Source organism: Eumetopias jubatus, unplaced genomic scaffold (genome assembly GCF_037043125.1).
Source record: "Eumetopias jubatus isolate StellerSeaLion01/CBP00866 unplaced genomic scaffold, mEumJub1_p1.0 scaffold_10, whole genome shotgun sequence".
Taxonomy (NCBI): Eukaryota; Metazoa; Chordata; class Mammalia; order Carnivora; family Otariidae; genus Eumetopias; species Eumetopias jubatus.
The window spans coordinates 114901569-114926591 of record NW_028274816.1 but is presented as its reverse complement, the minus strand read 5'-3'; the positions used below and the strand labels follow the sequence as shown (position 1 = coordinate 114926591).

The 25023-nt window shown below is 61.2% G+C and overlaps 1 protein-coding gene across 1 annotated transcript; it reads left to right on the top strand.

Annotated features, from left to right (window-relative positions):
* Positions 1–124: 124 nt before the first annotated feature.
* TSPOAP1 (TSPO associated protein 1) lies at positions 125–24856 on the top strand. Its single transcript, XM_028109215.1, has 31 exons — positions 125–244; positions 1035–1142; positions 1428–1556; positions 2143–2322; positions 2875–3060; positions 4278–4355; positions 4442–4525; positions 4741–4830; positions 5013–5135; positions 5408–5512; positions 6870–6920; positions 7334–7354; positions 8188–8392; positions 8986–9158; positions 10324–10439; positions 10731–10840; positions 13621–14451; positions 14587–14738; positions 15093–15461; positions 15548–15766; positions 16087–16266; positions 16874–17752; positions 18371–18470; positions 18562–18716; positions 19339–19507; positions 19879–19941; positions 20365–20397; positions 20587–20690; positions 20778–20849; positions 21091–21195; positions 23701–24856. The coding sequence occupies exons 1-31, from the start codon at positions 125–127 to the stop codon at positions 23878–23880; spliced, it is 5490 nt and encodes a 1829-aa protein (XP_027965016.1). The 3' UTR covers positions 23881–24856.
* The last annotated feature ends 167 nt before the right edge of the window (positions 24857–25023 follow it).

Below are 25023 nucleotides of genomic sequence, written 5' to 3'. Positions count from 1 at the left end.
GGGCCAGGGGCACGAACATGGAGGTGCGAGCCCAAGCATTGCTGATACTCCGGCAGCTCTGCAGGGTGGAGGGCTGAGGCCCGAGGAGAGCTCTGAGCCTGAGGGAGCCCAGAGCCCTGGGGCTATGGGGGGCATTGACGCCGAAGAAACCAAAACTGGGCTGCCCGGTCTGAGGCACCAAGCAGCGGGCTCCAGACCCAGCTGCCCAAGGCTGGAGGATGAGGAGGTGGAGGCTCTCCCTAAGGTAAGGGAGCTGGGGTCTACGTGGGGGGTGGGGGGGCTCTCATGATGCCCTCCAGCCTGGGCGCGATATGCAACCCCACGGCCCATGTCTCTTTTCCTGGCCTGTCTCTGTCTGGGGGTCCTTCTCTGTGACTGTGTGCCATGCCCTCTCTGGGCAGGAATCTCAGGGGCTCCATTTTTGCTGTATGTCTGTCCTTCTGACTCTCAGCCTGTCTGCTACATCTGGCCCTGCCCCTACCCCTTCCCTCTGTGTGTCTCTCTCTGATGGTCTGTCTGTCTGTGTCTCCTCCTCCGAGAGTCTCTGTCCTTGGGGGCTGGAGAATCCGGGGGGTGGGGGTGGTGGGGGTTGTGGAGGTGTATGATGGAATCAGAGTTCAGGGGAGGGGGCTCAGTACTGGGCTGAGCCATGTAGGACAAGGTTTGGGGTAGATGTGAGCAGCCTCCTATAGAAGATGGAAGGACCAGGGCTTTGCGGGAAGGAAAGGGGACACAGGGCCCATAACGAGCCTGGAGGGGTGGGGCTGGGAGCTCTGGCTGGCATTTCCCAGGAAGAGATGGGCAGAGACAGACAGAACTGGGGACTAGCAGAGAGGGTCCCAGGACTCGGGGAGGCCAGCGTGGGTCCCTTCTTGGCCTCCTATGCTCATCTCGGAAGGCCTGGGACATGGGGGAGAACCTTCTCATCTCCATGTCTCCCTAGACCGTTGGCGGGCAGGATGCTTCCATACGGGGGGCTTTGACTGGGGAGGGTGTGTTCCTGGGGTGCTGTACCCTGTCCTTTGCCATGCCAGGGCAAGCTGAACATGGGCTGCGGGGACAGGCCCAATCCGGAGCTGCTGAGGGCCCTGGGGGAGCTGCAGCAGCGCTGTGCCATGCTTAAGGAGGAAAATCAGATGCTGGTGAGGCTTGGAAAGCAAGTCCCGAGTCCTGGTTGGAGCTGGGGGAAGGCAGACTCAGACACCCCAGCCCTCTGCCTCAGCGTCCTCCTCATCCCATAAACTATGCCTCCAAGTGGGGGCTACATGGAGGTGATATGACCCCAAGACCCAGAGAGGGTGAACCCCTATCTTGAGTTGCCAAGGACCCCACTGTGAGCCCAGGGCTCTAACCCACATCCTGGATGGTTAGGATTGGGTCCGTGGGGCACTCCCCACATGCCCCAATTCTGGCTGACCCCTTGTCAGAGGAAGAGCAGCTTCCCTGAGACAGAGGAGAAGGTGCGGAGGCTGAAGCGGAAGAATGCCCAGCTGGCGGTCATTGCCAAGCGCCTGGAGGAGAGGGCCCGGAAGCTGCAGGAGACTAACCTGAAGGTGGTGAGGATGGGAGGCTGCCGGATGGAGGCGGGGTGACCAGGGAGAGAGGGGAGCCAGGCCGGGTCCGAGGGGGTGGGGCTGAGGAGGCGTGGACTCCTAGCTCCCAGGGGAGCAGGAAGCCAGGGGCCAAGGGCTAGGCAGGGCAAATGCCGGCTGGGCTAGGAGGCCAAGGGTTTCTGGAATTACCGGAGGGAGGGCAGAGCTGGGCAGGGAGTTCCTGAACAGGCAGGGAGCAGGTTTCTGGATTACCACGTGCTGGTGCTGGCTGCCACCTCCCGCTGAGCTCATCTCCGGGTGCAGAGCTGGTGGGGGCAGGGATGAAGACCCATGACAGAGGCAGCCCTGAATTAGCAGCATCCTTCGGGCCTGAACTAGGATGTGGAGGTAACCCCCTCAGTCCTGTCTGAGGATTTGCGGGGATGGAGTCAAGTGAGGCTAGCGGTCCCCTAAAGCCCCCAATACAGGGTGGAAGCAGGAGGCAAAACTTCCAGGTTTTCATCCTTACCCCTCCGTTGAGAGGAGCTGAGGAGTGGGAGAAGTGCCCCAGCCCTCAGATGATCGTTGGCCTTACCCCTCCTCTGGCCAGGTGAGCGCCCCTGTGCCCCGACCTGGGGCCAGCTTGGAGCTGTGCCGGAAGGCCCTGGCCCATCAGCGAGCCCGGGACCTCAGTGAGACAGCCAGCGCCCTGCTGGCTAAGGACAAGCAGATCGCTGCCTTGCAGCGGGAGTGCAGGGAGCTGCAGGCCAGGCTCACCCTGGCTGGCAAGGTGCGAGGCCCTGGTCACCGCTTCCTGATCAGCCCTACACGGGGGCCGCCTGCCTGGCTTGTGGGATGTGGACGAGATGTTGATGAAATGCAAATGAAGCGGGAAGGTGGAAGCTGCTGGGGAGTAGGTTCCCCTGGCAACGGCCCAGGTGGGAGCTGGGAGAAGGAGCCTGAACTGAAGGGGGTGGAGCCACGAGTCCCAGACCTGGGAATTTCTGTGCTCCAGGCTTTGGGCTGTATGCCAGCGGGTCTGGCTGGATGAATCCACACATACCTCACACTTGTGTGAGGCGATGTTCACAAGGCACTTAGCACAGTGCCGGGCACACCGTGAGTGCCCAGTAAATAAGTCACTGTGACCGCACACGGGCTCGCGGAAGCATGTGGCCACATACGCGTGCACCTCTGACCAGGCCTGTACGCAGGGGAGGGTCTGCACGTTCCCGCGCGTCGGAGCTCCTCCAGCAAGGGGAAGGGCGGGCTCTGCCGGGGATGGCGTGGGGCGGGCCGGGGCTACGCCTGACTCCCCTTCTTCTTGTCCCCCCAACCCCAGGAGGGTCCCCAGTGGCTCCACGTGCGGGACTTCGACCGGCTGCTGCGCGAGTCCCAGCGGGAGGTGCTGCGGCTGCAGAGGCAGATCGCCCTGCGCAACCAGCAGGAGCCGCCCGCGCCGCCCCGGCCCCCGGGCCCCACGGCCCCGGCCAGAGTAGGGGCGCCCGCCCCCGGGGCCCCGGGAGAGGTGAGCTCCGGCGCGGGGGCAGGCGTGGGGGCGTCTGGGGTGGGGGCGGGGCTGGGGCGGCTCCGGGATCTCCCCTTACACGACACTCAGAGCCCCGAGGACCCGCCGGTGAGGTGCGCTCTCCGAGGGCCCGGGAGCTTCCCCGACCCCGGAGGGGAGGGTCGGCCGTACCTGCGCCGCGCCGACCCCGGCCATTCGGGGTCCGCCCTCCGCAGGCCTGCGCCCCGCCGCCCCTGCCGCGTTGCAGTGGTACGGCCCGGCAGCAAATCCCCGGTTGCCCTGGCAGCCGCCCGGGGCCCAGCCCGCGCCGCCGCCTTCCCCCCGCCGCCGCCGCAGCGCGGGGACGCCCCCTTTAGCGCCCGCCTGGTGCGCCAGGCCCGGCCCCGGCCCCCCGGGGGTGGCGGTGCGTCCGCCTCGGCTCCAGGTACGGGCGACCCTCGCTGGGCGCTGGGCTTAGGCAGCCGCTGTCGCGAGAGCTTGGGACCCTACGCCGGACTCCCAGAGCTTAGAGGTCTGGCTCCATTCTCTCTACTTGGGCGGCCCCTAGGTTCACCTTCTTCTGGGAAGAGGGGTGGGAGAAGGGGCTCCATAGCGACCAAGGCCTCCGGGCGGGGGGTGCTCCTCGCTCAGATTTTGCCCCTCTGCCTGGCCCAGGGAGGGAGATGCACCTCCCATCAAGAGCTGCCCTCCCCTGGAGTTTGCATAGATAAATCTCAAGTGCGACAGGGTGGGCTTGGGGGAAGCTAGGACGAGGGTCTGGCCAGGCTTGCAGTGCTCTAGGCAAAGCCCCAGCGTGGATGATCCAGAATTCCAGCTCTGGGAGCACCACATCCCCGGGGGGCCCAGGCAGTCTCCCAGCTCTCTGCCAGTCAGCGAAGGACACCCAGGACGGTTATTGAGTGCAGAGCAGGGCTGCTGTTGGAAGCTAAAAACGGAAAGCTTTGGCCTGGATAAGGGACACATCTCCCAGGGCACTCATGGGTCTCAGGATCTCAAAGCAGTATGTCTGGAGGACACAGGGGTGCTACCTCTGCACTTCCACATCAGCTGGAGATGTGTGCAGGCAGCAGGCCCCCTCCCTCCCCTCTTGGGCAGGGATGGCTTTGCTGACTGTGAGATGGGGTGGGAAGCTGCCACACACAGGCGGGGCGGGGGGGGCAGGCTGCCCCGGGGGGCCCTATTCTCAGGTGCCAGCCCCCATCCCTGGGCATTTCCAGGCCACGGCCCAGGAGGATGTGGAGAACCCACCCGCGCTCCTAGGGGAGCCTGAGAGACAGCAGAGGGTGCAGCAGCTGGTAAGTCCCAGGTCAAGGGCTGGAGGCGACCAGCTGTGGCCAGGTCTGCCTTCCCACATGAGGAGCCCTTGGTTCTGACCCCACAGGAGTCAGAGCTCAGCAAGAAGCGAAAGAAATGCCAGAGCCTGGAACAGGAAGCCCGGAAAAAGCAGAGGCGATGTGAGGAGCTGGTGAGCTCCCCAGGGCCTCCCCAAGGCCAGCCAGGTGGTGGGCTCCCTCTCAGCTCTGCTCTCACCCCTCCTATCCTTCGGGGCTCTCCTGCCCTGCCTGGCACAGGGTCCAGGTGGGGGAGGAAGGCCTTGTCTGGGAGGGCCAGGTCCTCTGTGTGGGGAGAGGAGGCGTGTGGGTGCTGGGCTCCCTCCCCAGAGCTCCCCTGGTTTCTCAGGAACTGCAGCTGAGAGAAGCCCAGAATGAGAATGCCCGCCTCGTGGAGGAGAACTCTCGGCTCAGTGGGAGAGCCACGGAAAAGGAGCAGGTAGCCACTCTGCGCATGTGCTGTGGGGCCTGGGCTTCTGCTGGAGCCCTGGTCCGTGGGCACGGGGCTGTCTTCTCTGCCCCCTGCACTGGGCTAGAGTATGAAGGGTACTGCTCCTCTGGTGAGGGAGCTGCTGGGACAAGGCGGACACACCTAGCTCCCTGCCCCTCCCCCCTCTCCAGGTGGAGTGGGAGAATGCAGAGCTGAGGGGCCAGCTCCTGGGGGTGACGCAGGAGAGGGACTCGGCCCTTCGCAAGAGCCAGGGCCTGCAGAGCAAGCTGGAGAGCCTGGAGCAGGTGCTGAAGGTGAGGAGACTATGGACGTGGGGGGAGGGTCTTGGTCCCTGGCACAAGGAGAAAGTGGGACAAGGAGAAAGTGGTAGAATGTGCCCTATGTGGGGCAATGGGGTCTGAGGTCCAGTCCTGGCGCCGCCAACCCCTGCGCCTCTCTGGCCTCGGTTTCCTTTTTAACAGAGGGTATCTGGAAGCCATAGGGTCTGAGGCTCACTCACCTTAGAGCTACAGAAACGGTGGGCGGGGGGGAGGCCCTGGCCTTGACCCAGGGTCTTGTGTTTTAGCACATGCGGGAGGTGGCCCAGCGGAGGCAGCAGCTGGAGGTGGAGCATGAGCAGGCCCGGCTCAGCCTGCAGGAGAAGCAGGAGGAGGTCCGGAGGCTGCAGCAGGTGGGGGCCCGGGGGAGGGAAGGGTGGTAGGCCGCCGGAGCCCTGGGTCATCCACTGGCCCAATGAGCTTTTCCTGAGCACCCGCTGAGTACCAGGTTCTGTGCTAGGCACTGGTTCTAGACCAATCAGCAAATAAGCAGATGCTTGAGTGAGACGACCCTAGTCACTGATGGGCCCAGCGGGGGACGTGAACAGGGTGATATGACAGCGTGACAGGGATGGGGCCAGGGGCCACTTTAGAGAGGCCGGTAGGGAAGGCCTCTAATACCTTAAGGGTGAGAAGGAGCCCGCTGAGGAGCGCTCCAGGTGGGAAAATCTAAGTGCAAATGCCCTGTGGCAGGAAGGAGTGTGGGGTCCAGACCAATGTGGCTAGAATACAAGCACAGGAATTAGGCAAGAGCCAGGTCTTGTCAGGCCTTAAAGAAGAGTTTGGATATTTTGTTCTCTGAGCTGTTGGAAGGTCCCAAGCGGGGAGATAGCATGATCTGATTCGTCATTTTAGAAGATCGCTTGAGCAGCCCTACGGAGGAGGGGTTGGGGGAGTGGGCGAGGGGGCAGGCGGTCGGGCCGGTGTCGAGGCTCCTGCCGGAGATGATGTCTGTCTGAGCTAGGGTGCAGGCAGGCAGGTGGAAAGGGGGAAGATTTGAAATATATTTTGGAGAGAGAATTGACAAGGCTCCATAGGATTCTAGTAGAGCTTCTGCTCCTTTCAGTCTACCCTGAGGGACAGCCCTGAGGAGGTGAAGGATGAAGGGGCAACAGGCGTGAGAGTTAGGGAGTCCAGAGTCCTGAGTTCGATTTTGGCTAAGTTTGGGGTGTGTGTGAAACATACACGTGGACGTGTCCATAGACAGTTGGATCTGCGGGTCTGGAATCATGGGGAAGTTGGTCACGGAGGTTTCGGAGTCATCCGTGTGTCCAGTCGTGTGACTAGATGGGACCCTTGGGAGAGAGTGAAGGGTGTAAAGTGGGCCCAGCCCTGTGCCCTGCGGCTCCCTAACATTTAAAAAAGATAAAAGGCAGGGAGCGGGTGCAGGAGGCTGAGAAGGAGCGTCCCAAGAGGTAGGAGGGAAACCCAGAGGGTGGATGTCCCAGAAAGAGAGAAGCAGTGTCAGCCTTGCCTCTCCTTGACACCGTTACCTTCTGACCTGAGGTATGGTTCCGGGCTGGGAATTTGGGAGGGCAGGGAGGAGAACCCTCAGCCTCCCCCTTCCCAGCTCCCCTTTCCTCTTCTCCCCCCCTTCCCCTCTTTCTTCCCTCCCTTTGCCCCTGCTGCCCCTCCTCTGTCTGTCCCCCTTTAGCCCCTCCCCTGGCCCTCATCCCTCCCCTCCAACATTTTGCTTCCTCTTCCCTGTAGGCCCAGGTAGAAGCCAAGAGGGAACATGAAGGGGCCGTGCAGCTGCTGGAGGTAGGGTCCCTGCAGGTGACCAGTGGCAGCACCAGTCTGGGGGGGGGAAGGCGGGGAAGTTCAGAGAGAGCTGGAATGGACTCTGTGGCTGTGGGGGGTGTGGGGTTGCAGGAGGGGCCCTTAACTGCTCCAGAGCCTAGGGAATTCCCTCCACCACTGGCCTACTTGTCAGGCAAGGGCACCCCAGGGCAGGGGCTCCTGGGTCTGGTGGCAGCGGTCTTCCCCACTGCCACCCACCCCCAGAGGCCGCCTTCACCCTGAAATATCCTTCCGTTTAGGAACTGCCCAGTCAGTCCAGGGAGCCGACCAGGTAGTGTCCACTTGGGCCCTTTCTCCCTCCCTCCCTCTCTGTGCAATGACCCGCAGGGTGAGCAGTTCTAACCTGTCCTCTGTGCTTTCCTTTCCTGCCACAGTCGACCCTGGATTCCATGCAGGTACAGCCCCCCGCCCCCACCCCCCACCTCCCTGGGCTGTCCTCTCCCCTACGCCTCTCCAGGCTGGCTGAGCTGCGTCTCCTTCCTCAGGTCCAAGTGGCCCCAGCTCTCATGTCCAACAGAGGAGGGTGTGACTGGTAGCAGAGACCCAAGACTGTGTAGATGGGCTGGGATTCCTGCAGGACATGTGGGCCACCTCCTCGACCCAGACCTGCCGCAGTGCCTGGCAGACATGGGGCCGTCCTTCCTCTAAAACCTAGCCACTCAGACCATGAGGAAGTTCATCACCAGTCTAACCCAGGATCCTCTTGATCTTGGCCAGGGGAGAGGCCCCAAATGTTGGGACTAGAGGCCCCAAATGTTGGGACTCTCCTGAAACCTGAGAAAAAAATTCTTTTGAACATTGGCTCCTTCCTGCCACAAAGATGTCCCTAGTTCCTGTGTGGGATCTCTCTTGAGGGTAGGGATTTGGGTCACTGACTGTGGGAGGGTGACAAGCAGCAGAGCCGAGGAGACTCCTGAGGAGGGACCAGAAGTGGAGCTGGGAGTGGGCGCCATTCCTTTTGGCCTAGAAGCAACTAGAAGCAGGAAATGCCACTGCCTGGGGTGTGAGGGTGTGCTGAGTGGGAGGCGGGCCCCCCACAGGCCTGGTACCTCCCCCCCCCCCCCACCCCCGGCTCAGACAATACTAAGGCAGTGGGGCAGCAAGGCTGAGGGCTGGTGCCCGGGCCTAGAGCTGAGGCCTGCTCTGGGCTCCTCATGTGTGGACATGGCACAGGATGGGACCAGGCAGCTTTGCTGGGCCTGGTAGCTTAGGGGAGGTCTTGGCCCAGGTCCGGGTTCGAGAGCTGGAGGAGCAGTGCCGCACCCAAACAGAGCGCTTCAGCCTCCTGGCACAGGAGCTCCAGGCCTTCCGCCTGCACCCCGGCCCCTTGGATCTACTCACCTCTGCCCTGGGCTACAGTACCCTTGGGGACCACCCCCCACCCCCCTGCTGCTGCTCTACTCCCCAGCCCTGCCGGGGATCCGGCCCCAAAGGTAAGGTGGACCCTAGTGACATTAGTCTGGAATCCCCAGGCCTGGAGCTTTTGTATAGAGCAGAGCGTTCTGAGTCAGAGAAGGCTAGCAACTCACCCAAAGTCACACAGCAAGTTAGAGCCAGACCTGGCTGGAACGAGGCTCTGACGGGGGAGAAATGAGCTCACAGGAGTGGCTCTCCTGGAGTCTGGCGAGGTGTCTCGGCCACTGCTCCTCTCCTCCAGCAAGACTGTGTGGTCATGGCTAAGCGCTGGGCCCTAGGACCCAGCAGCTGACAGGATGGGCTTGTGAAGAGCTGGGCCAGGCATCAGTCAGATCTGGTTTAGCTGAGCATGCTGCTAAACCTCTGTGGGCTCTGTTTTCCTAAGCTCTAAGACGGGAAAAATTCAGTGCACCTCATCAAGCTGCTCTGAGGATCATGTGGAATAATATATGTAAATCATTTCCACCTCTATGTAGTAAGTTTCCCTCAAATGTCTCCCTCTGAGAAGGAACCGTGGCTATGGAGGGCCTGACCCCCCTATCGAGCAGCCCCATCCTTGCTCCCTAGTCCCTCCTCAGGCCACAGACCCCACATGCCATCTTCTCTTTAGACCTTGATCTCCCTCCGGGCTCCCCTGGGCGCTGCACCCCAAAGTCTTCTGAGCCTGCCCCTGCCACTGTTACCGGGGTCCCTCGAAGGACGGCCAAGAAGGCAGAGTCCCTCTCCAACTCCTCTCGCTCTGAATCCATCCACAACAGCCCCAAGTCATGCCCCACGCCCGAGGTCAGTGCTGGGGAGGGGTCTGGGGAATGGGGGGGTGGCCCTATCCTCCTCTGGGGTCCCCAGGAGTTGGGTGGCTGCTGGCCATATGGGGTCACAAGTTGGGAAGTGGAGCCAGGCCCTGGGAGAGAAGGACCTGTGGATTCCTTGATGGGCAAGGAGCTCAGGTGGAGCCTGCCCTGCCCCCCAGGGCTCCAGCGCTCTGCTTTGGGGCTGCCCAGCCCCACCCGTCTAGAGCTCACAGAGGCCCCAGAGTCCCGAGCTGGATGGAAGGAGACGCATTGGCGCCAGGATCCGTATAATGAGACTGTTCATGCGAGTGTCTGTAGCAGAAGCAGATGGTTGTGTGGGAAAGGACGCAGGTTCTGGGCTTCACATCCCAGCTCTGTCTTAGGCGAGCCTCTGACCTTTTCTGGGCTTTGGTTTCGGTGTCTGGATTTTGGAGCTAATAAAACCTGCCTTGTAATGTTGTCCTGAGGATTACATGAAAAAATAGAAGGAAGAGCACTGCAGGGCACAGAATAGATGCTTAACGTGCGGCAGCTATTTTCATTACCAAGTGCTTGATCACCTTGTCTCTCCTCTCTAGGAGGGGCAAACCCCAAACCCCAGAAATGGGGGGCATGGCAGGTCGGAAGCAGCCCTGCTGTCCAAGGTTGTGGAAAGCGGTAGAACCCAGCCTCGGCCTCTACTGCCCCCTTGTGGGCTAGAACGACAGTGCAGGCTTTGGCGCAGTGATCAGAGGGGCCGCCGGGTCTCCCCTCTCTGGACCCTCCTTGCAGGGACTTCTCATGTCTCTGCCTCCTTGCCTCCAGCTTTTCCCAGTTGGAGTGCTTTGCCGTATTTTTCCCTTAAGGAGACAAACTGCCATTGGTCGCCCCCTACACACTGGTGTGGCTGGCTTCTTCTCCGATGGGGAAAGCGGTCTTACTTGGCGGGTGCAGCAGAGGCCCTGGCTCAGGAGGGATCCAGGTTGTTCTCACTCCCCTTTGCTAGGGCAGCGGGGCTCTGCCAGGACCTGCGGGCTCGGGTGCTGATTTAGGAAACATCGGGGATCATTGCTGCTGGCCTTGTCTGGCAGGTGCTCTCTCTCCTCAAAGCAGCGGGCCCTCTGGCTCATCCTGGAAACCTGCCTGCCTCGCCATTGGCCCCTTCTGTTTGCCCACAGGTGGACACGGCCAGTGAGGTGGAAGAGCTGGAGGCAGACAGTGTCTCCCTGCTCCCAGCGGCACCCGAGGGCAGCCGGGGAGGAGCCAGGATCCAGGTCTTCCTAGCGCGCTATAGGTGGGCACCTGCCCCTGCTCCCCGTTTCCCTAGGGTTTCGGGTGTGTGGGAGGCAAGGACCAGGTGAAGAAGACAGAGGCCTCTGGAGGGGGCGGCAGCGGTACGGGGATCCCGGTTGGACGTGTCCTCTCGGCCCGTTTGGGCCGGGCGGGCGCAGTGAGCGCTCTCCTTGGCTGAGGGTGGACCACCAAGTGTCCACAAAGGCCTAGTACAGTGGGGGAGAGGAGACGGGACATGGAGGCAGGGGAGGTAGGTCACCGTCGTCTTCCTCCTCCGCACCTCCTTCAACAGCTACAACCCGTTCGAGGGCCCCAATGAGAACCCAGAAGCGGAGCTTCCTCTCACCGCCGGCGAGTACATCTACATCTATGGCGACATGGATGAGGATGGCTTCTTTGAAGGTAGGGAGGTGGCGGCGCTGTTCTGTCCGTCCCCTGCCTCTAAGTTCCTCTCCCAAAGACCTCCCCCCCCCGGCCCTCCCCCCAGCCAGCTCAGCCCACTAGAACTTCTCCGACTCCGCTAAAAAGCAACGCGTGGGGAAGGGACCTAGGAAAGGGGGCAGCTGGTCTGACCACAGATCTGCCCCAAGCAGGGCAGGGCAGGGCCTGCCACATCCGGATGATGGATGGCGTCGTAGGGAATCTGGGCTAACTTTGCTTTTGTGCTGCCAGACAGGGCAGGACGGTGCTTAACTCTAGTGACATCAGAGTCGGGCGCGTGGCGGAGATCTGACGCTGGACTCCAGTCGGGTGCGGGGAGGAGGAATCAGGGTCCAGAGCCCGGGAAAGGGGGTTAGGAAGTAGTCAGCAGGTGTCTGGGCCCGGGCAGGGCGTGGGCTTCAGGGCAGCTCTCCAGGGTCCGTGGGGAGCTCAGGCAACAGAGCGGCTGCCCCGTGACTGAGACCAGGCAACAGGGCAGGGCCTGCCCAAGAAACGGTCTCGGGAGACTCCCCAGGTAGCCCTGGTACCTGGGCTGGAGAATGACGCTGTGCCGACACTGGCTTGTGGTGCAGGCAGGGCAGGGTGAGGACCATAACCATGGATGGAGATTTAGCAAAGAAGTCAGGTCTGAATCCATAAGGCCCAAAGCTTGGGGTTTGGAAGGCTGGGTCTTCGAGTCCGCTCAGCATGCCTTCCCCGGGCCCGGCGGCTGGTCTTTGAGTAGCTGCCATGAGTGATGGTGAACAGCTAAACTCCCCAGAGATGTGCATAACAGAAGTGGGATTAAATATTTTCCAGAAAAACGACTTTTTAAATGAAAAAAACCCCAGAGGCCACACCTTTTCTTGGAGGGGGGCAGCCAAAACACAAATAGTAACTAACCACAAATTATTAGAATTTGAACTGTCTGATCTGGGATAGACTTAAAGGCCTGGAGACAACTGAGCCCAGGATACCCCCCACCCCCCATCAGACTTAGCTATGTGACGGCTTCGTCTATGTCTGGTGCCGCCTGGACCACTGTCCGCGGTTCCAGCTTCGGGAACGTGGACCTGGCTCTGGTGGGGGCTCCAGCGCCAGCCTCTCTGGGCAGTAGATGCGCTTGGTTGGAAGGCTCCTACCTTCCCTGTCCCATTCCTTAGCGTTGGTGCTTACACTGATGTCCTCAGGCTGCCCGACCAAATTACTGACTGGCTGGCTTAAAACAACGGAAATGCAATCTCTCACACCCCTGGAGGCCAAACGTTTGAAATCAAAGAGTTGGCAGGGCCACGCTCCCTCTGGAGGCCCTCTGGGAGACTCCATCCTCTGTCCCTTCCAGCTTCGGGTGGTTCCAGGTGCCCCGTGGCTTGTGCCCACGTCACTCTAGTCTCTGCCTCTGTGGTTCCGTTGCCGCCGCCTCTTCTCTCAGTGTCTTGCTTCTGTGCCACTCCTGTAAGGCCACTTGTCATTTGATTTAGGACCCATCCATACAATCCAGAACGATCTCATCTCAAGCTCCTGAACTTAATTACATCTGCAAAGATGCGTTTTCCAAGTAAGGCCACAGCCACAGGAGCCAGGGATTAGGATGTGGACATGGTTTGGGGAGGTCACCAGTCGACCCACTCCAAGCACTTATCGTTTCGAAGTTACTGGAAGTCGCTCTTGTTTCTTCAAGTTTCCTTACTTTCTCCCCGTCCTGGCGTAAGCGGAGAGCGAGGGTGCTGGGGAAACTTGCTGGCCCTCCTGCTGCTCAGACCCGTCTCCCTCCTCCACACCCTCTTCCTTAAGCCCCGGGCCCTGCTCCCACTTCCTCCTAATAAGGCACAGTAGCCACCCGCTTGTCTGTTCCCTGGGAACCCTCTTCCTTCTCCCAAATTAGCTGTGACAGGACATGCTCTGTGCCCAGTTTCTTCCTTCCTGGACATCCCTCTGTTGTCCCGTGTTCAGGAGAACCTGCACAAGGTACCAGAACTGACCTCTGGTCACTGCCTGGACTGGCCGCCAGTCTTGTTCCTAGACCCCGGCCCGCGGTGGGTCCTCATCCCTTCTAGAACCCAGAGGGGAATCTTCTCTGGCACTTACGTCTTTTGTCCCTAGAGATTCCTTCTCTCACCCTGACCATGTGGTGCTTCCTCTCCCACTGAGGAGGCTTGTTTTCCACTGAGGGAAGTTGAAGGGTGCCCCTGTCCCCACTCCTCAGGCCTTTGTAGTGTGAGAGTTTTCAAACGCACAGAAAAATGAAAGAATCATACAGCGAACCACCTATATCCTCGCCACCTCGACTCAACAGTTGTTAACATTCTGTCATATTTGCTTTTTCTGTCTGTAGGTTAAAAAAGAAAAATGAGGTAAAAGTGAGTTGTAGCCACCATGGCATTTTGCCTAGCCATGCTTCGGCGCGCGTCTCCTCAGAACGCGGACACTCTCTGACACTGGCAGAGCCCAGGCGCTTGTTAGAAATGCAGACTTGCAGCCCCACCCAGACCTAACTAAGTTAGAATCTGCATTTTAACAAGTCTCCAGACGATTCAGATGCACATTAAAATTTAAGAAGCTCTGTCCTCTATCACCACAGTGCTGTTACCACACCTGTGAATATTAGCAGTAACTCCCTGCTGTTAAAAGCGCTCACGGATAGATGTTGATTTGAATCAAATGCTTAAGATCATGCACTAACCATGGCTAAAATGCATTTATTGGACTGGTTTTTCTCTACTTCCTCTCTGTCTTCCCCTTCCCCACCCTCCCTCTGCCAGGGGAGCTCATGGATGGCCGAAGGGGCCTGGTCCCTTCCAATTTTGTAGAGCGTGTGTCCGACGATGACCTCCTGACCTCCCTCCCTCCGGAGCTGGCCGATCTGTCCCACAGCTCGGGCCCTGAACTCAGTTTCCTGAGTGGAGGTGGGGGCGGCAGCAGCAGCGGGGGCCAGAGCAGCGGGGGCCGCAGCCGGCCCAGACCCGAGGACGAGGCTGCAGGGGACGAGCTCAGTCTGAGCCCCCAGCCTGAGGGCCTGGGCGGGCCCCTGGCTGTGCCTTACCCCCGCAGTCTGGTGGTCCTCAGGCAGCTGGCCCACAGTGTGGTGCTGGCCTGGGAGCCACCTCCTGAGCGAGTGGAGCTACGTGGCTACCACATCGGCGTGAATGGGGAGCTGCGTCAGGCCCTGGGGCCAGGGGTGCCCCCCAAGGCTGTGCTTGAGAACCTGGACCTGCGGGCCGGGCCCGTCCGTGTTTCTGTGCAGGCCCTGACCAGCCAGGGCAGCTCCGACCCTCTGCGTTGTTGCTTGGCGGTGGGTACCCGAGCCGGGGTGGGACCTAGCCAACTTCGCGTCCGTCGACTGACGGCCACGTCTGCTGAGATCACCTGGGTGCCCGGCAATAGCAACTTGGCCCATGCCGTCTACCTCAATGGGGAAGAGTGCCCCCCTGCCCGCCCCAGCACCTACTGGGCCACCTTCTGCCACCTGCGGCCTGGTACCCTCTATCAGGCCCGAGTAGAGGCTCAGCTCCCACCTCGAGAGTCCTGGGAACCAGGCTGGGAGAGGCCGGAGCAGCGGGCCGCCACCCTGCAGTTCACCACACTCCCGGCAGGTACGCAGGCTTGGCCTTGGGCTGCCCCTACACCCAGAAGGCCGGGCCGCGGGGGTTTCCGGGGAGCCGCGAACTAGGCTGCTCCCTCGAGGTGAGCGTCCCGTGTCCCTGGGTCTTGTGCCCTCCTCCTCCCAGGCCCGCCTGATGCCCCCCTGGACGTGCAGATTGAGCTGGGACCCTCCCCCGGAGTCCTGATCATCAGCTGGCTTCCAGTAACAATCGACGCTGCTGGCACCTCCAACGGCGTCCGGGTCACAGGCTATGCCATCTACGCTGATGGGCAGAAGGTATGGCCTGGGGCCTCTGCCTCCCCGTGCCCCGGGAACAGGATGGGGGTCTCTCCTTGCTGTGCTCAGAGGCCCAGTCTCCCCAGCCTGGCACAGAGGTGCCCCGCGCCCGGCATGGGGGCCCCATGGAGCCCGCAGATTGCTTGAGGGCGTGGGCTTTGGTAGCAGACGACTGCAATTCAAAAAAGCACGCCACCAACTGGGGCCATGCGGCCAGGGGCGTTAAGTGAGACGAGACACTCCAAGGCCGCAGCGCGATGCCTGGCAGAATGCTAACCGCCACTGTTTCCTTCGCGTCCTGACACGTGGCCCTCTCGGCCTCCCTTCCCCAGCTGCGTTCCCTCTGCCCTGCAGATCATGGAGGTGGCCTCGCCCACAGCAGGCAACGTGCTGGTGGAGCTGTCCCAGCTGCAGCTGCTGCAAGTGTGTCGCCAGGTGGCCGTGCGCACCATGTCACCCCATGGCGAGTCGGCCGACTCCATTCCAGCTCCTGTCCCCCCGGCCCTGGTGGCAGCCTGCCTGCCAGCCATGGTCTCCTGCCCCTCACCACGGCCAGGCTCCGAGGCCAGACCACCCATTGCTCCGGCCTCCCCCGGGCCTGGAGACCCCAGCTCTCCTCTCCGGCGCCCTGACCCCCGTGGAACTCGAGAGCCCCCCGGGGGTCCCCCTGCCAGAGAGACACCAAAAGGATCCCATGAGGATCCCTCGGCACCTTGCTCGCAGGTACCCTGCTGGGGGAGAGGGGGAACAGGTGGAGGCTGGGACAGAGGCCGGGGACTTGGGCCCTTCCTCAGTGCCTGCCATTCCAGGAGGAGGCTGGGGCAGCTGTGCTGGGTGCCTCAGAGGACGGGAGGGCCAGCGAGCCCACCGTGGGCGAGAGAGCTCCCGACCCTGCACCCTCACCACTGGCCAAGGAAGAGGCTCTCCCAGCACCCTGCTGCACCCAGGGAGCACTGGCCCAGCAGGTGCCCCGGGCTGAGGCCTGCCGCGGAGGAGACTCAGGGCCTGGGCTGAGGCCCAGGGCTGAGGTATGGGGTTGGGGACACACTGGGCCATCTCACAGAATTGGGGCCTGCCTCCCTGCCTCTGCCAGCCCAAATCTGGGGTCCTTTCCATTTATTTCCTGCCCTGGTCTGTGCTTTGAGTCTGTTGCTTTGTCTTCCCAGTTATCTCTTTTTGTTTTGGCTACTGTCCGTCTTCCCCCCACACCCCCTGCCCCCCGCCCCGTGCACACCTCCCATCTGGGACATGAGCCTGTCACCCTCTGCCGAGGGACCCCCGTCACTCCGGCTGGCGCTGACCCTGCAGAGCCCCCTGTCTGTCTCCTCCTTTGTCTTACCTCTTGCAGAGGGAGGATGCAGCCGAGCTCGGGGGCCGTCTGGCGAACTCCCTTGTGGACCATGGGCGCAACTCAGATCTCTCAGACATTCAGGAGGAGGAGGAGGAGGAGGAGGAAGAGCTGGGTTCCAGGACTTGTTCTTTCCAGAAGCAGGTTGTTGGCCACAGCATCAGGGAGAATGGGGCCAAGGTAATGGGGGGAGGAGGGGCTGGTGGGCCCTAGACCTCGGGTTCCAGGGGCCTCTTACCACCCCCCCAGCCAGCAGCCGCTCCAGCCGCCACAGAGTGCCAGCAGCCTTCTAGGTGCGTGGCCTGGGCCCTGTCCCACGCAGTCGATAGGAAGTTGCTCAGGATTGGCCTCTGCCCTCCTGGGAGGAGAGGAGAGGGTGAAGAGCTCTCTTCTGCCCCTTCTCCTGCTCCCGCCCGCCCGCCCGCCCGCCATAGCTGGAACCCCGCCATCCGAGATCCCTGCTGGGAGCTTCTAGGGAGGGTGGGGGAGGCCTCGCTGCCGTTACAGGCACGGTGGGCTCCGGGTCGCTCCCATCCCTCAGGGCCCCAACGGCCGTGCAGTCTGTTCCTTGGGTGTGTTCCCCAATTGCTCCTCCGGCTGCGCCCTGGACGCGTTGTGGGACTTTGGGCCAGCCCCCCTCTGGTCTTTCCTCTCGGAGGAAGCTGAGGGAGGGCTGGGGGGTTGCCTGCAACCCCTGCCCTTATTTGAGGACAAAGGTCACAGCTCTGTCCTCGTCCCATGGACCTCTCTTCCCTGCTGCCCTTCCCCCACCCCACCCCCACCCCAGCCCCAGCCCCAGCCCGACACCTTCTGTGAGGCTGACAGCGACGAGGAGATCTTGGAGCAGATCCTGGAGCTGCCCCTCCAGCAGTTCTGCAGCAAGAAGCTTTTTAGCATCCCCGAGGAGGAGGAGGAGGAGGAGGAGGAGGAGGAGGAGGAGGAGGAAGAAGACGAGGAGGAGGAAGACGAGGAGAAGCCAGGGGCAGGCTGTCCTTCCCGAGACCCTGGCCCACCTGAGCCAGCGGCACTGGGGCTGGGCTGTGACAGTGGTCAGCCTCGAGGACCTGGCCCGGGCCCCTTGTCTCCAGAGCCCTGCAGGGCTGGGGACCGCCCGGAAGACATGCCTGGACTAGTGGGTGGAAGCAGCCGGCGGCGAGCAAGTGGCTCCCCCGAGAAGCCCCCAAACCGCAGGCGGTCCCCAGACCCCCGTGAACATTGCAGCCGCCTTCTCAGCAACGGCGGGCCCCAGGCGCCCGGACGACCGAGCCCCTCACGGGAGAGGGGCAGCCCCACTGTGGGCGAGGGGACCAAGAGTGTGCCAGAGGCTGGTGGGAGAGGGCGGCCGCCCCCTTCCCGGAGGTGCTCCCGGGGTCGAGCCCCAGAATCTAGCCTGGCCAGCTGCCTCTCCCCCAAGTGCTTGGAAATCAGCATCGAATATGATTCTGAGGACGAGCAGGAGGCAGGCAGTGGGGGCATCAGCATCACCAGCTCCTGCTACCTTGGAGATGGGGAGGCCTGGGGCACAGCCCCCGTAAGAAGGTCCAGGGGGCCTCTGAAGGCTAATTCAGGCCCCAACCCCTACCCGCGCCTTTCGGCCTGGGAGAAGGGGGAGCCAGAGCGGAGAGGCCGCAGTGCGACTGGCAGAGCCAAGGAGCCACCCTCCCGGGTCCGTGCCCACCCCCCGCCCCACCCCGGCAGCCCCCTGCCTCCTGCCGCCTGGTGGCTCTGCTTTGCTGCCCACCAGCCGCTCCCATTCCACGCTGCCGCCTCCATCCGCTGAGGTGGGGCTGGGCCTCTGGGCTCCCTCCCCTGCCGCCTCCCACCCGCATTCCACTGCTTTGCTGCTTCTGCTGATCGGAACTGGGATGTACAATATTCTGTGATCGCTAGTCATCAATTGCTGCCAGCCGGCCCCCTGCCTGTGGGCCTTTCCTCTGCTTGCTAGTTACATCTTCGGGACACTGACGCCGAGAAGAGGCTCTCCTCTCCCACGCTCCTCGGCCCGCTCTAAGAGCTAACCTTAGTCCCCTCTACTGCACTCATCCGCTAGGGTGGCTGGAGCCGGGGGGGTCTCCCCTCCCGCCTTCCTTCTGCCACAGGGGTATCTGATGTCTCCCTGAGACTGGGCCAAGGCTCCAGGAGAGGAATGTTGGGCCCCTGCTCTGCTGCGCTGCTTATGCTAACGGGGCAGAGCTGGGGAGCGCCCGCGGGGGGTCTGCTCCTGCTGAGCTGCCCACTGTGGGACGGTGGGTCACTTCAGCTGTCTGTTGCCCTCTCTTTGCAGGCAGCAGAGACTGGGGAGCCCAGAGGGCAGGACAGCTCTGGGCGGAGGGGCCCCCCGCGGAGAGGGGCCCAGGCCTCCAGGGTGTGCGCCACTGAGTTGGGTGAGCCCCTGACGGGAGCGGGGCTGGGCTGAGGGGGTCTTTCCTAACCTGACCCTTTGGGTAGAGCTTATGGTCACTGCTCTCTCTGCAGCCCCTTTGAGGAGCCCCCTGGAAGGAGCGCTGCTTTACCAGGACCTGCCTGTCAGGGTCTTCGTGGCTCTGTTTGACTATGACCCTGTGTCGATGTCGCCCAACCCTGATGCTGGGGAAGAGGAGCTCCCCTTCCGGGAGGGCCAAATCCTGAAGGTGACTGACTTACTGGGGCGGAGGGTGGGGGCATCCTCTCTCCTTTCCTGTCCTGGAGGCACCCTAGGCTGCGTGGGTGAGAACACAACCTCCAGAGCCAAAGGATGTGGCGCTGAATCCTGACTCTGCCCCTTGCGACTGTGCAACCTTGGGTAGATGAACTGACTGCTCTGGGCCTCGGTTTTCTCATTGGTAAAATGGGGATAAGGGTCATGTCTGCCTCACAGAGGCGGTTGAGGATGAGGTTCGGTACGCACAGAGGACGTCAGCTGCCCAGCACTCAGCACGGGCTAATAACCGCTGCTCTTAACTTTACAATTTCTTCTGAGTCTCCAGATATTCGTTGAAGGCTTTTTGCCGCTGCTCTGAGGTTATAGAGATCTAGTCTGGGGTGGGCTGGGGGACCGGACGTGCAGACAGCGAGTGATGAGCATATGAAAAGGGCCATCTTCTCTCATCCCTCCGATCCTTATTCTAGATTCTTGCCCCGTTCCCCGTTTCCCCGCCCACAAAAGGGAGAGTGTTCTTCTGCAAACCTGAGTGGGGTGCTGTGGGGCTCAGGACCTGGGCCCCAGGGAGCGAGCTGCACTGGCCTCCTGAGACAACTGGTTTTTGCCTTCAGGTGTTTGGGGACAAGGATGCCGACGGCTTCTACCGGGGCGAAGGTGGTGGCCGCATGGGCTACATCCCCTGCAACATGGTGGTCGAGGTGGCCGTGGACAGCCCCACGGAGAGACAGCAGCTCCTCCAGCACGGCTGTCTGTCCACGGATGCTCTCACTGAAGGCTCAGGTGTGACTCGCTGCCGTCCCTTACCTACCTCCCACCGCTCCGCGTCCAACTGAGCCCCTCCTGAGCAATTTGTATGTCCGGAGTGGCCAGGGAGCCTCATTCATGCAGAGTCCAGCAGAGCCAGCGGCCTTGCAGAGACTGAGGCCAGTGTGGCCCCAGCACGGGGCTTGCCACGTGGACCGGGGATCTGCTGCAGAGGGGATGGGCCATGGAGTTTAGATGCTGGAGCTTGGGGATGGGAGAGGAATGCCCTTTAGAAACTTGAGCACAAGAACCCAGTCACAGCCCAGAGAGGAGACTCCAGAGTCACTACCCTATCCCCCCCCCCCGCCTCAGTTTCTCTCTTACATATACTTGCTTCTCTGGATCAGGGAATGTGTACTCTACAGCCCGCACAGCTGGGCCTCCCCCTAAGCCCCGCCGCTCCAAGAAAGGTGGGTGAGAGACCCCCTTCTCCCTCAGGGCCTGTGGGGATGAGTGGGAGTGGGGGGCCCTGCTTGGCTCTCTGGGGAGACACAAGCGAGGTTTTGAGCAGTTAAAGGGAATTAGGGCAGACCTTCATCCACATCCATTCCCTCCACTGGGGAGACTCCTTTTAATGGGGACGGGGAGGGGTTTGCCGGGACCTCTGATCCAAAACGCACCTGACTCTGAATTCTGCGCAGCCTAGAGCAAGTCATTTACCTTTTCTGGGTCTTAGCTCACTACCAAACTCAAAGGGCTGGGCTCTGCTCCAGAACATCTTTCTCCTGCATCCCTTGTGTGAGACTTGGGCATCCTGCCTGCCCTGCTCCAGCCCCAGCCTGGGATGAGGAGGGGAGTGAGGGGCAGGGCTCACTCGCACGTTCTCTCCACAGCTGAGGCGGAAAGCCCTGCCAGACCCTGTGCAGGTAAGGGACCGGACCTGTACTGGGGATACTGGGAAAGAGGTAGGGCTGGGTGGGCTGTCTGGGCTCCCGCCAGGGGCTGCAACTAGTGGAGAAGTGGTGAATAGGGGATCAGCAGGCCTCCCGTGGGGACAGTATGGCATGGGGGGTGGTCCAGAGAGAGTCCCTAGTCCTCTCCTCCTTGCCCTGCAGGCCACACCCAGCACGTCTCCTCTGCCAGCCTAAAATCTCCCCGAACCATGGTGGCTGCATTTGACTACAACCCCCAGGAGAGCTCCCCCAACATGGACGTGGAGGTGAGGACCCACAGATAGAGCCCAGCCCAGGGGGGTGGTGACGGCTCCTCCCCCGGGGCTGACACCTGCCTCCTGGACTCTCCACAGGCGGAGCTGCCCTTCCGGGCAGGGGACGTCATCACTGTGCTCGGGGACATGGACGATGATGGTTTCTACTATGTGAGAACATTGGGATGGGGGTGTGCCATAATGCCCGCACCAGCCCTTTCAGGGAGGGCGTTCCTAGAGCCAGGGAGGGGGATGAGCAAGGGTTCCCGAAGGAAGCCCAGAGCAATGGGCTGAGTCCCTGCCCGTGACAGTGATACTGATCTCAGGCTGTTCCCGCAGGGGCTCCAGGGCCAAGCGGGGTGGGGCTGAGGCCTCTTTCCTGGTGTCAGTCTCACCAGCATCTCCTCCCCAGGGGGAGCTCAATGGACAGAGGGGCCTGGTTCCATCCAACTTCCTGGAGGGCCCTGGGCCTGAGGCGAGCGACAGGGAGCCCGGGACACGCCAGGCTGAGAGCCAGGTCAGTGAGGAGCTGGGCTTCCAGCTCAGCAGTTGGGGCTGAGTACCCTGCCAGAGTGGTGGGGTGGGGGGACCAGGACAGTGTCATGGGAAGGGAGCAGCTGGGCTATGAACCGTGTGAGCACTCTGCCCAGCCTGGAACTGCCAGGGAGAGCCCAGCCAGGGCCAGCTCCCTCCCAGTATGTGCCGCTTTCTGCAGAGGAATGACGGCTCTGACCCTGGTCCCAGGCCCCTCTGACCCAGCTGCCCACACCCCTGGGCTGATGTAGGTGAGGAGATCTTGTGGTAAAGGACCCCCGGACCCCCCCACACCACTAGCCAGTCATAGCCCGGCTTTCAGGGAACCTCCCACCCTGTTGGGTCTCCCTGCCCCCAGTGCCTTTTAAAGCCAGTTGCCCAGCAAGGCCTAGCTTCCCCGGTCCTTGTTCTTAGAGCCTTGTTCTTAGAGCCTGCTTCTCCCTGGGGTGGGTGGGATACAGCTACGTTCCAGCCTCACAGGGTAGGGAGAGGGCGAGGAGGGCAGGCCCCGGTGGGGAACCCTGCATGCCCATCTGCAGTATTTCCAAAGGCAAAGGCTAGGCAGCGTTTCAGTTCCCGTGAGCTGGGTGATCTGGTGACTGGGCAGGAAGCATGTGAGTCTGTCCATAACCCATCTCCTCTCTTTGTTCCCTGTTCTTCAGAGAACGAGAAGGAGACGAGTCCAGTGCTAGATGGAGATAGATATATATAGAGAGAGAGCAACATGTAAGTGGGGGACTGGCCCCCTCTGTTCATGTGACTCACCGCTCCCTACACCACCATAATCAGATAGCGCTCCTTTGTCTTGCATACTGGAACCAACCTGGCTTTTCTTTCTCCCAGGGAATGGGGGAGGGAGAGCTTGCTGCGAGCCAGATCTGGGTGTAGGATCATCCCCTCCCCTTGCCTTTACTCCAGGCAGTGCCAGCTATTATAGGAATACGTGTCATTTTAGTATATAATGCCCCATATTAGCGGACCTCTCATATTCTATAGCTCTGCAGCTTATAGAATATTGTGTGATATCCATATCATGACTCATCAGTGTATTATGACACCATATGACTATGGTATCATAATATTGTGATTATTATTGGTGACCGAAGGATGACACAGCCACCAGTAATAATAGTCTCCCCGCCCTTGTCCTCTGCATCATGACCTGTTAGGGCATCAAATGCATGATTTTACTTCTAATTCTCAGTTTTCTCTGTTGGAGAGAATTAAAGGGGGGGGCCTTAAACAAAATCCGTAGATAACCCCAAACCGTTCATCTCTGGGGTCCAGAGACCCCCTTCAGTTGTTTCCCCAGCAGCCCCTCCCTCCTGGGATGTTACGGAAGGAGCCCTGGGAAGGAGTGGGAAGAACCCGGGGCTCCCTGGTTGGCCACCAGCCCTGGCTGGTTAGCAGTAGATGCTTAGGCCTCTAGGTGCTGACAGACCTCTCCGTCGGCAGGCCCTTGCCACATCATCAGAGCCTGGGGTGGGGTGGCCCCAGGCTGGGCACCCGGTTCCCCTGCCTCTGGCCTGGGCTCCATGGCTGGCTCTGGCCAGGAGACTGCCAGGCACTGGTGGCGAGTAGGGGGAGGGGTTTGAGAAGGGAGTGGGGGGCAGGGGTGGGGAACACGGCAGGGCCGGCCAAGACCCGACTGGGCTGTGCCAGGCACAGGAGGTCACGGCAGGGATGTGGGAATGGGGAGTAGAGACAGGGAGGCTTCCTGGTGGCTCTCCTGTTTACTCACCTCTGTCCTTTAGGCCCCTAACAACACCATCTGGGTGGGCCGGGGGCAAGGGGAGCCACTCACGGTTGCCAGGGGAGCTAGGAGGAGCTTTACAAGGGAGAAATGCTAACAGGGCAGCCCTATCCCGAGCTTGTTGGGGGGCCTGAGTGATGCCCCTCTGGCCCAGGCCCCCTGCAGCCCTCTCAGAGGCCATTTAAGGAAGAGTCCCAATCTCCTCCTCATGGAGTGGGCACAGCCTCCACTCCCTGAAGGGGCTGGGGCACCGCATCAGCTGGGCTGGATGAGCATGCTTCCTCTGTCTGTGAGGCGGTACAAAGGCTGCCTTCCCCGGGGGGCTGGGGGGGGTGGGAGGCTGCCTCTAAGTGGTCCTGGTGCTTGCTCTTCCTTTGCTGCGATGGGGGCACCCATCCCAAGGGGCAGGTCCAAGGACTCTGGAGCTCTGTCAGCCCAGTAGTACCCTACAGAGATGACCCAGAGAAGGGGAGGGGCTTGCCCAGGTTCTGGAAGCAGAATTGGACTTTGCATCTGTCCCTGCTGACTCCCAGCTCAGCGCTCCCTCAGCATCATCACACACATTCGCCTCTCTGAGCTCTGGATGGTGGGGGCAGGAGTGGGGCGCTAGGGCTCTGGTTTTTGACCATGGTCTGTGACATGGAGGGCTGCAAGCACCCAGGGCTGCAGGGTGAAAGAGTCAGGTTGGGGCAGGGGGTCAGGCCCTGACTTCGCGCCTTTTCTCTCATATTCCAGGACTGGGCCAGCTCAACACAAGGGCCCCCAGTGCCCAGAGGCTGGCCGTGGGCCCCTGGCCTTGGCAACTTCCCCACAATTGAACTGGGGGGGGCACAGGGCACGAACGAGAAGGTGTGGGGTCTCCTCTCCAAGGGAAAGCAGCTCCTGAGGAAACTGGGCTCTGGGAAGAAAGAGTGATGCTGTGGCCCATCCTGCAGGCAGAAGCAGCACCCTGAGGCCCCCAGATCACTGGGTGGGGAAGGCCCCAGATGCCCGTTCTTCCGAGTTAACACTGTGTCTCTGAGACCGGAATCAGAGACTCGGTGAAGGTCAAAGCTAGTTCTCAAGGCTGCATCCTCTGGATGTAGGACGGGAAACTGAGCCGCAGAATGAGGAAGTAACTTGGTCAAGGCGGCGGAGCACCTCAGTCACAGCCAGGACACGTGGCTCCTAGGCCACCCACCTCAGCCTAGTTTCCCGCCACACTCCGCTAGGCCCTTCTTTGGCCCTCCCCGCTCTTGATGGCCCTGGCTATCCTCCTGACCTGTCTTCCTTCCCCTGAAGGCGAGTTTGCACTGGATTCCCTGGAGCCCCACCTCCCTGGGGGGCAGGCGGGGCAGAACCCTGTATATATGTATATACTCAGTGCCTCGGCCCAGCCTCGTCTATGTTGCTTCCACCGCACAGGCCCAGGAAAGAGAAAGGCCATGCCAAAGCGGGCCTAACCCCGCTCCATAGTGCTCCACCCGTCCCTGCCAGCCTGGCCTCCTGGCCCCTGTGTGTCCCACCCCCCCAAAGACCCGGGGGCCAGTGGGCGGATAGCAGGAGTTGGGTTTGCCTTATTTTGCTCATCGGATTCAACTTCTCTTTTGCATCATTTTCCTCTGGTCCCTGTCGGAGTCTGGGGGCTGGGGAAGACGACAGATTTGTGCAGCTATTTTCATACATCCCCTGTTCCGAGTGGGGTAGACAGCTCTCCACCCTGACCCTCACCACCCCCTAACCCTGCGGCCGGCTGAGTGTCTCTGCATGTTTCCTTCGCTGTGGTGGGAGATTGTTTGACTGAACCTCCACCACCCCCGCTCCCCGCCTTGGTCTTCAGGGGTGTGGAATGGTGGGGGCATTTGTTTAAAAAGACATTTTATTATAATAAAGTCTATTTTCACAAAACCCATGCTGGGCTCTATCTGGGGCAAAGGACAGCTGGAGGGGTGGGTCATGCTGAGCTTTGGACTTGACCTTAGAACCCAGCAGTTACATCTGAGGGCAACTGGGGAAAAACCAATGAACACCAAGAAGACCAAGCAGCTCTTGAGTTTCTTTTCTGAAGAAGACGGTTTG